Raw genomic sequence first — 12,279 nt, forward strand, 5'->3', positions numbered from 1 at the left:
GGGGCCCCTGGCTGGGGGAGGGTCCGTGTGGGAGCCCCGGGGCCCCTGGCTGGGGTCAGTGGGGATGCAACATCTGTGAAATGAGTAGGATGGCTTTCCTAGGCCCCCACCATCTGTCAGGATTGGTTTTTCCGTGCCGCAGCCTTCCAGCCGTGGTTTAGACGTCAATGTGGCCTCTGTAGCCCTTGGCCGGTGTTGGTGGAGCTCTTCCGAGGTTGGTGGGTTGTGGCACCATGCCTGGCAGTGATGGGCAGGGCAGCCCTTGGATGGGCACCCGAGGAAATCTCCCCTGTGGGCAGACTTGTGTTTGCGGAGCAGTTGTTGGCAGCTTAAGGCTCAAGTTCAGGTGGGACCCTGATCTTTGGGGGCTTCTGTTGGGTAAACTGGAGATAATCACAGGGGGCAAGACCTAGAGTTAAGAGGGATCAGGAAAAGTGGTATTTGAGCTGGGCTTTGAAGGAAGCCAGGAGGCAAAGAGGAGGAGGGAGAGCATTCCAGGCTGGGGGAAGCCAGGAAGAATGCAGAGGTTTGTGAGAAACAGCCAGGAGGCCAGTATTGCTGTATGGGAGGGGAGGGGAGCAGAGCGGTGTAAGGTGTAAGACCAGGAAGGATGGGCCAGGTGATGAAGGACTTTAAAAGCCAAACAGATGATTTTAGTTTTTGATCTTGGAGGTGACAGGGAACCACTGTAGTTTATTGAGGGTGTGTGTGTGTTTGTCAGACTTGTGCTTTAGGAAGTACCAGAGTAGAGGATGAACTGGAATGGGGATGACTAGATGTGGGGGGGTGAGTGTGAGGAATTTAGGGGTGGCTCCTCAACTGAGAACCTGGGTAACTGGAAAGATGGTGATATTCTCAGCAGTGAAAGGGAACTTAGAAAGATGGAAGGATTTGGGGGAGAACATAATGAGTTCAGTTTCGGTTATGTTATATTTAAGATATTTATGGTACCTTTTTGCAAGTTTGAGTTATCCACTGGGCAGTCAGAGATGTGGGTCTGTAGTTCAGCCAGGAGATTAGGTCTGATTAAGTAGATCTGAGAATCATTTACATAGAGATGAAATTGAATTCATAGGAACATATGAGATTATGAAGTAAAATAGTATGGAAGGAGAAGAGAAGAGGGCCCAGGATGAAACCCTGAGGGATGGCTACTGTTAGAAGCCTCTACCTGAATGAAGGTCCAGCAAAGGAAACTAAGCACTGGTCAGATAGGTAGGAGGAGAACCAGAAGAGAGTGGTGCCCAGAAAACCTAGAGAGGAGAGTATCAAGGAAAAGAGGTTGATGGATAGTGTCAAATGCTGTAGAGAGGCAAAGAAGGATAAAGATGGAGAAAAGGGCATGAGGGAGGGGCAGAGCCAAGATAATGGAGTTAGACATTTGGGGATGGGACAACTGGTCAGAAAGATTATGGGGGACCCTTTGCTGGCACTGATCAGCAGCTCTGCTGCTTGTAAACCGTTCTGAGTTGCAGTTTCGGGATGATGAGGAGCACTTGTGATTGCTCACAAGGTAGCAGGAACCCTGGTCACAGTTCCAGGGCTAAGAGGAGCACTAGTGCTTGTGGCTGCAGGGGAACAGGGGCTCTTCCTGGGTAAAGACCAGAGTGCAGATCAGGAGAGTAATGACCACATCTCTCCTTGGGTCACACCATCTTGGAAGCACCAAAAACTTGCAGACCCCCCCAGAACTAGTTCTGAAAATAGTGCCACAAAAAAACCTAAAGCTTGGCACAGTGCCTCCTCACCCCAAGGTGAGCAGAGTCCATCTTTAATATAAAGTTTAAAGTTAAGAAATAGGCTGGAAAAATGAGCAAACAACAAGAAAGAACTTGACCATAAAAAGCTGCTTCAGTGGCAGATAAGAGCAGTATAAACCAAGGTATAACCTCTCAAGACTCTCAAAACAGCTACAAGAAAAGCTTCAAAGAAAAATGCTAATTGGACTTAAAGCCAACAAGAATTACTGGAAGAGTTAAAGAGAGAGATAAGAGTGGTAGAGGAAAAACTGGGAAAAGAAATGAGAATGATTCAAGACAAGTATGAAGAGACTCAACAGCTTGGTTAAAGAGGCACAAAAAATACCGAAGAGAACAATACCTTAAAAAACAAAATTGGCCTAATAGTAAAAGAAGCACAAAAATGCACTGAAGAAAAGAACTTAAAAATTAGAATTGGGCAAGTGGAAGCTAATGACTCCATGAGACTTCAAGAAACAATAAAACAAAATCAAAAGAATGAAAAAATAGAAGAAAACGTGAAATGTCTCATTGGAAAAAATGACCTGGATAATAGATCAAAGAGAGAGTTAATTTAAGAATTTTTGAACTATCTGAAAGCCAGGATCAAAAAAAAAAGAAATCAGATATCATATTTCAAGAAATTATCAAGGAAAATTGCTCTGATTTCTTATATCCAGAGAAAAAATAGAAATTAAAAGAATCCAATGATCATTTCCTGAAAAAGATCCCAAAATGAAGGCACCCAGGAATATTATAGCCAAATTCCAGAGCTCCCAGGGTCAAGGAGAAAATATTGCAAGCAGTCAAAAATAATTCAAATATTGGGGAACCAGAGTTAGGATTAGACAAAATTTAACAGCTTTCATATTAAAAGAGCAGAGGGCTTGGAATATGATATTCTGGAAAGCAAAGAACCTATTATTTCAAGCAAGAGTAACTAACCTGCCCAGCAAAAATGAGTATAATCTCTGGGGAGGAGGGGCGGAATGGATATTTCATGGAATAGAAGACTTCCAAGCATTCCTGATGAAAAGACCAGAGCTGAATAAAAAATTTGACATTCAAACAGAAGACTCAAGAGAAGCATAAAAAAGGGAACGTGAAAGAATAATAAACTGTTTATATTTCTATATGGGAAGATGATACATGTAATTCCTAAGAAGCTTATCATTATTAGGGGAGTTAGAAAATGGCTACATAGAGTGAGGATAGTGGATTGTGTTGGGATGATCTCCAAAAAAAAATGTAGGAGTGAGAAAAAGAGTTGCCCTGGGAGAAGGGGAAAGGGAAAAATAGAATGGGGAAAATGTTCTCACATAAAAAAGGCTTGCAAGGAAGAGCTTTTGTAGTGGAGGGGAAAGTGGGGGGTGGCAAGCAATACTCAAACCCCACGCATCAGAATTGGTTCAAAGAGGGAAGAATATGTATACCCACTCAGTTGGGTATTGAAATCTGTCTTACCCAATAGGGAAATAAGAGAAGGGGATAAGAGATATGGGGGAAGGGGAATGATAAAAGGGAGGGTGGATTAAGGGAGTCAGTCAGAAGCAAAACAGACTTTTGAGGAAGGACAGGATAAAAAGGTAGAGGATAAATAGAAGAAAATAGGATGGAAGGAAATACACAGTAATCATAACTGTGAATGTAAATGGAAGCAGAAAACAGAATGGATTAGAAACCAGAATTGAACAATATGTTGTGTTCAAGAGACCCGCTTGAAACAGAAAGATACACATAGAATTACTATAAAGGGCTAGAGCAGAATCTAATATACTTCAGTTGAAGTAAAAAAAGGTAGGAGAGAATCTGCAACTCAAAATTTAAAAAGAAAATGCTAAAAACAAAATTTTTATTTTGTGTGTGTGTATGTGTGTGTGTGAAAAGACCATTGAACATCATTGATAACTTTAGAGAGAGCAGTTTCTCTTGAATGATGAGGTTGGAAAATAGACTGCAGAGTTAAGAAGAGAGTGAGAGAAAGGAACACCTATGGTAGACAGCCTTCTCAAGGAGTGTAGCCACAAAACACAAAACAGGAAAGCCATGGCACAATAGCTAGCAGGGATGGACAGGTTTTTTGAAGATGGGGAAGACATTGGGTGTATTTGTAGACAATAAGGGAGCATCTGGTGGACTGGGAGAAATGGATGATGAGTGAGAGAATGACAGTGATAGGGCAGGCAATCTACTGGAGAAGGAACAGAATGGGATGGAATGCGATCACTTGTACACATTTACCTTGGCCAAGAGTAAGGCCACCCCTTCATGGGAGACAGGGGTGAAGGAGCAGAGTGACAGAAGGAATCTGAGTGATAGGAAATGAGGGAGAGGGGAGGAGAGGGAGTTCATGGCAAATGGCCTCATATTTTCCTGTAAAATATGAGATAGATTTCTCATTCGAGAGGGTTGGGGGAAATGGGAGCCATAGGAAGTTTGAGGAGGAATGAGAAGGTTTGGAAGAGCTGCTGTGGAGAGTGAGTTGATGAGAGAGGTCTTGTAGGATTGCTGAGCATCGGACAGGGCAGTTTTGTGATTTTCTCCAGCTTTGTTCAATAGCACGTGTGTAGGATTAAAGGCAGCAGGTGAGAGTGATCCAGGGCTGGAGTTTGGCCAGGCAAGGTCTTTGATAGGATAAGGGGGCAAAGGACTAGAGATAAAGGCCCAGTGTAGTAGTGTTGAACTGGTTTGACAAAGGGTCAGGATGGGGAAGGGAGGAGAGTGTAGTCATGCCGGGGAGATAGATAGCCTGGGAAAGAACTATGAGGTTAAAGGGTTTGGAGATGCAAGGCATAGAGACAGGTGGGAAGACAGATTGTGATCAGATAGGGATTTCAGAATTCATGAACATGGAGATGGTGCATTTGTGGGTGATGGCAAGATCAGGCATGTGACCATCTTTGTGTGTGGTGAGGAGGTCATTTTGACATAAATTGAAGAACTGTAAGGTTAGGATTTTTGAGGGAGTATTACTCTATGTGAAGCCCTCTACAATGAAGGCAGGAGTTGGGGAGCTCGTTAATGAAAGAAGAGGAGTATCCTGGGGGTCTGGAGACAATAGACTCCAGGATTCTGATTGACTCATTGATATGGATTGACCGAACCTCATAGTGGTAGAGGGAGAGCCTGGAAGTGGCAGTGGGGAACAAGGGGACTCATGAGTGGGGTGAGAGAGAGTATAACCAGTACAGGAAATGCCAGGGATACAGTGTTGTGAATGGAGCTGGGTCTTAGTGAGAGCCAGAATTCAGAGAAATGAATCAGGATGAAAGCAAGTTTGTTAGCCATGGAGCCGGCAGTCCAGAGAGCACCGTTCAAGAGGTGCCCACTGCAACCACAGTGAAGACTGTCATGGTCAGCGATCCAAAAGCATGGCCTGGCTGCAGCATTTGGGAGGCAGCCTGACTCAATGGGCCTGGCCTGATCACTAAAGATCCTTCTTCCAGCTCTCAGGGCATCCTTTTACACTGGAAAGGGCAAGCTGTCCTTGTATCCACCTAAGATAGGAAGCCGGGCCTCAGAGAGGTTAAGGGGCTGACCCAGGGTCCTGTAGCAGGTCACTTTCCTTCAGAGACAGGATTCCAGCCCAGATCTTCTCTGATTCCTGAATGGCACTTAAGACCCCAGTGAATTCTATGCAAAGTTTTAGTTCTGGGAGCTTTTAACTTGGGGGTTTCTGGTGGTAGCCATTGATTTAAGAGGTTACAGATAGCTGAAAGGAAAATCAGGTGAGTACATTCTGGTGTGCTTCAAATTTCATTACAAACTGGCCCTGTTGACTGACTACCTCTTTGTATTTTCAGGTTGGAAACATGGAGTTCCAAGCAGTGGTGATGGCTATGGGAGGGGGATCCCGGATGACAGATTTGACTTCCAGTGTTCCAAAACCCCTGCTCCCTGTTGGCAATAAACCTTTGATCTGGTACCCATTGAACCTGCTGGAGCGTGTTGGATTTGAAGGTAAGCTCACAGCCTGCCACAAAATGCTGTCATCTGGCCTACGTGCTTTGGGCCCTGTAATTTGTCATATTTATGAAAGGCTAGTGAGCAGGGAGTGGAGGGGGAGAATGGTGCTTCACCAGCAGCTGAGTCACAGATGGGGAGGCTGGCCCAGGAGAGGAGGCTCAGGGGCAGATGGAAGGGGCTGTTGGAGGCCTCTGAGGGAGGGCAGAAAATGCCCTGTGCTCTCCTTTTCAGAGACCAGCCTTCAACTTCTCTTGGCAAAAGTAACTCCCCTCTCTTCCCCTCCATGGGAAAAGCATGGAAGACTTGGCCAGCAAATGGCAGTGCCCCAAGGGCTCAGAAGTTGGAGCAAAGGCAAAATTTGAGGAGTGAAGTTTCCAACTTGTTGGAGAGGGGCTGAGAAGCACCTCAAAGAGGCTGGTCCTGAGGGGCAGGATTTCTCAGGTCTCCAAATGAGTGTTCAGAGGCAGCTGGTGGTGCGGTGGAGAGTGCTGGGCTGACCTCAGCTCACCCCTGGCCTTGGGCACTCGTCAGCTGCATGGTCCTGCACGAGTCACTTCACCTCTCTCTGCCTTGATTTCCTCATCTCTACAAAGGGGCTCATAATAACCGCCTCTGCCTCGAAGGGCTGTCATGAGGATCAAGTGCCATCGTAATTGTAAAGCTCTTAGCACATAAGTAAGCATTCTCGAAATATTAGCTGCTGTCACTATCATTCTGATTACTACTGCTGCATTCTTGATTACAAGTCATCTTTGCCTGCCTCAGTTATTCAACTGTACAATAGTGATAATAAGAGTACCTGCCTTGAAGGGCTGTTGTGAAGGTGGAATGATAAAAGCATTTTTCTATCTCCTTGGTACAGTGGCTCCTACCCATGTAGGTGGGCACCTTCTTTGCAGTTTAGAATCTTAGAGAGCAGCTCAGGGCACCGAGAGTGGTGTCATTTGCCCAGGGTCACACTGCCAGAAGGTGTCACAGGCAGAATTCCTGGCTCTGAGGCCAGCTCTCCATCCATGATTGCATAGTGGCATACCTGCTCCTTATAATAGTGATAGGGGATGGTAGTCCCTTTGTGCTCTGCCCTGGTCAGACTGAGCTCTCATGGATAGGCTGGAGAGTGCCCAGAGTTGATTGACCAGCCTGGTGACTGGCTTTGGGATTGTGCCATATGAGGAGGGGAGTTGTGTAGAAAAGAAGAGATTCAGGGAAGTTGTGGTAGTCGTCTTTAGGGATTTGAAGGATTGTCATTTACAGGGGGATGTGACCTGTGGCCTGCAGAACTCAGGGGAGCTGCATAGGGTCACACTGACGCTTCAGAGAAGACCAGCTTCCCAAAGTTCTGAGCTGTCTAAAGTGGAATGACTGGGTCAGACAGAGTCTGTGGGATGGAAATATAAGTCAAACTCTTCCTGTCAATCCTGTCATTAGGAGAGGGCCTTGCCAGAGGCCAGAGGGAGGGAAGAGGGTCAAGCTTCAAAGGGTGGAGGAGGGAGGAGAGGCTGAACAAGGCAGGGAATGGGGAAGCTGCCATGGGGCATGGAAGGACTTGAGCAGAATCTGCCAGAATAGCTATGCTTTCTTCATGTAGGTTGAATCTTGGAGCTGTCATTTGTAGCTTCTCCTTATGGAGGATTGTGATTCACTTGGCAATACACCCCTTTAAAACACATTGAATTTATTAACAAAAATTAATTTTTCTCTTCTTCCCAACCCACCCCCTTCAACACTGGGGGAAAATCCCACTGAATAAGCATAAGCAAACAAAGCAGATCCTCACGTTGACCATGTGGGAACATGTATGTTGCTGCTGCCCCATGTTCATCCCCTCTCTGTCAGGAGGTGAGAAGCATGCCAGTGTCCCCTCTAATGGCTGTCTCTGGGGATAAGAAAATGGCCTTCTGGAGGTACAGATGAGCAGGCCCAGCCACTCTGCATCTGGGAATAGAGTTCTGACAGATGCCCTGTGCCCATTAGAGATGTGTGACATTGCGGCCAGTCCTCCTCTTCTTCTTTGCTTGTGGAAATGTTTGTATTAATCTATGTTTGTCAAGTTCAGAATGACTAACGGAACTGAACAGTTCTTAAAATATCCTGCTTGTTTTGTGTGCTAAGTCAGGGAATTTGTCGAAGTGAGACTGAGCCTCACCCTTGACTTGCTGATGCTCACAGCATGGTAAAAATCTGGGCCAAATAGCTGACCTGTTGTTTGAGGAAGTGGCTGCACTTTTCTTTTTCCTTTTTTGTGACAGAGGTCATTGTGGTGACATCCAAAGATGTGCAGAAGTATTTGCCGTATACAGATTTCAAGATGAAGCTTGATGTGGTGTGTATCACAGATGAGACCGACATGGGGACGGCTGACTCCCTGCGCCACATTTCTCAGAAAATTAAGGTAGACCTTTTTCCTTTGACATTCATTCTCATTCTACCTTACAGGGACTTTTAAAGAATTCTCTTTCTGCCTGTTGAGTCTGAAGTCCTGCTGCTGCTACTTACCTTGTGAATGAGAACTTCCCTTTTTTTTGCTGGTGGCTAAAATCCTCATGGACAAGAAAGCTGAGAAGTCTTAGCTTGCACAGGAAGCAACTCTGTTAGAGAGCAGTTTGTCAGCATTTTATGTGTCGGGGAAGAAGAGGCCAATGGGAAAGCTGACCATGGTTTTGGTCATTTCACAAGTTGGTCACTGTATTTAGGTCAGCCAGTAGAGTAGAATTCTGAAAAAATTGTGAGTGGTACCTAAGTGGACTTGTGACTTCACATCAGTCCTTTTCTCCTGTTCTCTTTCACCAAGTCTTCCCCTTCTGAGGCAGCCTCCAATTGAGCAGAGTCTGCCTCAGTACCATTCCCATCTTTTGTTTCAAATTCAGTCCTCAGACACAGTGCTAGGACTTCCTGTAAGCCAAATAGAGGGATGAGTCTGTTGTAAAGGAACAGCCCCACATCTTTCTGGTCTGTTTTCATAACTTCTTTTTTTTTTTTTTTAAGCAATCGGGGTGTGGTGCTGAGTGTCTGAGCCCGGGATTCGATCTCCAGGTCTTCTCAACACTGGAGCCGGTGCTCTTACTTGCTGTGCTACCTGGCCGCCCCTGTTTTCATAACTTCTTGATGGAAAATCAAGGGTGGCTGAGGGCATTGTCTGCTTGAGGACATATATTGGACATACCTTGCTCAGTCCAGCCCATATAAATGCTGATGGTCCTTAGACCATCTCCCAGGCAAAGCCCAAATCTAGGGGTATTCCTCAGGAGCTGAGAGGGACTCTCTGACAGGGTTGTCTGGAATCCTGCTAGTGTGCTTCCCTTCGAGATGATCAGTTGCAAATCAGCTAAGTTAGTGTAATGTAATGCCAAGGAAAGGCAACTTCCCAAGGTTCAGAATACCAGCATAGGTGCTCTCCATTTTATTCAGTGACAAACCAAGAACAGAGAAGATCAAAACATGACATCATTCCAAATACAGCATTTACTAAATGTGATTAATCTCCAAGGACTACCCCACCCCAGGACCTTCCAATCATTCAATCAATTACAAAGTCTCTGTTCTAAATACTTCTCCACCCCTAGGCTATACCTTAATTAAGTCCACCACAAAGCCCCTCTTCTCAAATGGAGATTAGTTTCCAAACATAAGGTCAAAAGTTCCCCACCCCTGGATCACAATTGAATCTACCCCAGAGTTACATCAAGTTTAAACACAGCACTTAATACCCAAATGGAGGTCTTTTCTTCATCTTGACACGAGGCAAGTTCTCAGCAATCTTAGTTCCTGGGGAGACAAGGCTTAGCAAGGCCATAAGATACATTGCCAATCCCTTCATGAATTTATCCTCTGTCTGTAGAACAGTCCTAGAACCCCTGAACACATTAGCAAAGCCCTCTCCCAGGATTTCTGTAAACATACAACAAGAAAATCCTTCTTCAGGGCTTCTGAACCAACAGAAAGGCTCCCAGACCCCTGCAACAACAGCACTGTCCTTCACCAGTGGACAGTATTCACTCTCTGTCTGCAGGACAGTCTCAGGGCTTCTTAGTGAACAGCCAGGTTCCAGGACTTCTTCAACAAAAGGACTGTCTTTCACCAGTGGACAAATCTGGCAAAATAACATCAAAACAGACAGACAAAGTACCAGCAAAACAGCCATGTCTCCTCAGTCCTTGGCAGCTCAGGGGGCAGGTCTCAAAAGTCCAGGGCAATTCAAAGCGGCCACCAGCAATTCTCTTAGTCTCTCTCTCTCTCCACGAGGTGCTGCTTCCAAAAAGATCTTCTGCCTCTCTCTTGTCTCTCCAAATCTACGTCACCAGCTCCTCCCAGTTCAGGACTTTCTTTTCACATCAAAAAGTCCATCCCACAGGTGGGATTAACAAGCTCTGGGTTTTAACACAATCAATTTGAAAACCAAGCCAATACAGGGGATTCTTTAATTGCCATTACTATCACAGTTAGCCAGCCTTAAATAACAAGAGTTGGTAAGAAGCATTACCAGAAAAGTCTGTGCTCCATTCATCTACAAGCACATGCTTAGTCCAGGGAAAAGTGAACTCAGGCTTAGAGACCATGTATGGCAAAGGGGCAACACACAGTTCATGGCTGCTGAAAGTTCTTTTCTCCCATTTGTGGGAGCTCAGGTTTGCCTTAAGCAAGGGGAGTCAAGGTCCACTCTCTTGGCTCCTAATGTAGAATCTGTAATCAGATGCTGCTACCACCCCAGGATGGAGGGATACTAGAGTGGTGGGGAGACAATGGGAATTCCAACATCCTTTGGACTTTTTGAAGCTTGCAAGGTCTTCCTAGGCCGGCGTGTGTGTGTGTATGTGTGTGTGTTTATGTGTATATGGGGGGGGGGTATGTGTGGGTATGGGGTGTGTATGTGAGAGAATTCTCACTCTCCATGTCCCTCCCTCTTTTCACATCCCTTGCGCCCTCTCTTTCCCTTCTCTTCCTCTGTCCACTCCCCCTCCCCATTATCTGCTTCTGTGTCTCTTTCTCTTCTTCCTTCCCTCTCCTCTCTCTCCTTTTTCTCTCTCTCCCTTTCCATCCTATCCTCCTCCCCCCACTGATTAGAACTCAACAATTCCAGCTAACTTGAAAATGTTCTCTCCAAAGTTTCCAGTGATCTCTTAATTGCCAAATTGAATGGCCTTTCCTCAGTTCTCGTCCCTGACGTCTCTGCAGCCTTTGATGACTTTGACCACCCTCTTCTTGTAGACACTCTCTCTTCCCTTCGTTTTTGTGATACTTCATGACCCTGCTTTCTCTTGGTTCTCCTCCTACTCTTAGGATTATTCCTTCTCTGTCTCAGGTTCTTCATCCAGGCCAGGCCCACTAACCATGGGGTCCCCAGGGCTCTGCTCTGGGCCCTGTTTCCTTTTCCCTTTATGTTAGGGATCCTTAACCTTTGTATGTCATCGACCCCTTTGGCAGCCTTGTTGACCTATGGACCCACTTCTCCAAGTGATGTTTTAAATGCACAAAATAAAATATATAGGATTACAAAGGAACCCAATTATATGGGAATACAATTATCAAAATATTTTTAAAAGTAAGCTCAGGGACCCCAAATTGAAAACACTTGCTCTATACCAGAGGTGTCAAACTCATGCCTGTGAGTGAAACAGATTAAAATGTAATTGGCAGATGTTTAATAAAATCAAAATACAGAATAACACAGATGATGTTAATTTGTGGTTTTCCAAGTCATTGTGTTCCCTGCTGCTTTATACTGTCTGCCTTGGAGAGCTCAGTTATCGTCTCTGTTAGATGATTCAGATAGATGATAGATAGAACTTATCTCTTCATCACAAACATGGGAGACTGCCTCTTGGAGAGCTTGAACTGGATGTCCCATAGGCATCCCAAACTCAACCTTCCCCTCTTCCTAGCTTCCCCATTATAAGTCAGTCAACAACCATGATGTCATATTTGACTTGTCTATTCAACTCAGTCCAAATTTCCCATCTGTTATTTCTGCCTTCACAGCCTCTCATATACTTCCCTTTCTCTCCCCTCACATGGCTGGACCACCCCAATGAAGCCAGCTCTTCCCCTCTTACCTGGAGAGAACTTTCTGGCTGGTCTCTCTGCTGCCAGACTCTCCCTTCTCCAGTCATTCTTCTCTTAGCTGCCAAGAGAATCTTCTTTTTTTCTTAAACTTTTATTTAGTATTTTATTTTTATCCAGCTATATGTATTTAACATTCATTTTTAAAACTTTGAGTTCCAAATTCTCTCCCTCCCTCCTCACCCCTCCTCTTTGAGAAGGCACACAATTCAATATAGGTTATACATGTGTGTTCATGCAAAACACATCCCAAATAGTCGTGTTGTAAAAGAAAACATAGACAGAAAAAACCTCAAGAAAATAAAGAAAGCAAAAAAAGTGTGCTTCCATCTGTATTCAGATACCATCAGTTCTTTCTCTGGGGATGGATAGCATTTTTCATCCTAAGTCCTTGTCTTGGATCGTTGTATTGCTGAGAACAGCCAAGTCATTCACAGCTGATCATCTTACAATGTTGCTGTTACTTCACTTCGAATCAACTCAGCTAAGTCTTTCCAGGTTTTTCTGAGAGCGTCCT

The 12,279-nt window shown here is 45.1% G+C and overlaps 2 protein-coding genes across 2 annotated transcripts in view; one reads left to right on the forward strand and one right to left on the reverse strand.

Annotated features, from left to right (window-relative positions):
* Window positions 1-12,279, reverse strand: part of LOC138164756 (uncharacterized) — a 37,277-nt gene that overhangs the window by 3,676 nt on the left and 21,322 nt on the right. The gene's annotated exons all lie outside the window — the stretch shown is intronic.
* The window catches only part of LOC138165043 (translation initiation factor eIF2B subunit gamma-like), a 91,363-nt gene that overhangs the window by 439 nt on the left and 78,645 nt on the right, over window positions 1-12,279 (forward strand). The window contains exons 2-3 of the mRNA XM_069093140.1: window positions 5,543-5,699; window positions 7,955-8,097. Coding sequence (XP_068949241.1) covers window positions 5,543-5,699; window positions 7,955-8,097 — 300 coding nt within the window. The remainder of the gene's footprint in view (window positions 1-5,542; window positions 5,700-7,954; window positions 8,098-12,279) is intronic.

The sequence above is a fragment of the Petaurus breviceps genome, unplaced genomic scaffold (assembly GCF_028583685.1).
Source record: "Petaurus breviceps papuanus isolate PSGF00001 unplaced genomic scaffold, PetGlider_PUasm1.0 207, whole genome shotgun sequence".
NCBI classification, from domain to species: Eukaryota; Metazoa; Chordata; class Mammalia; order Diprotodontia; family Petauridae; genus Petaurus; species Petaurus breviceps.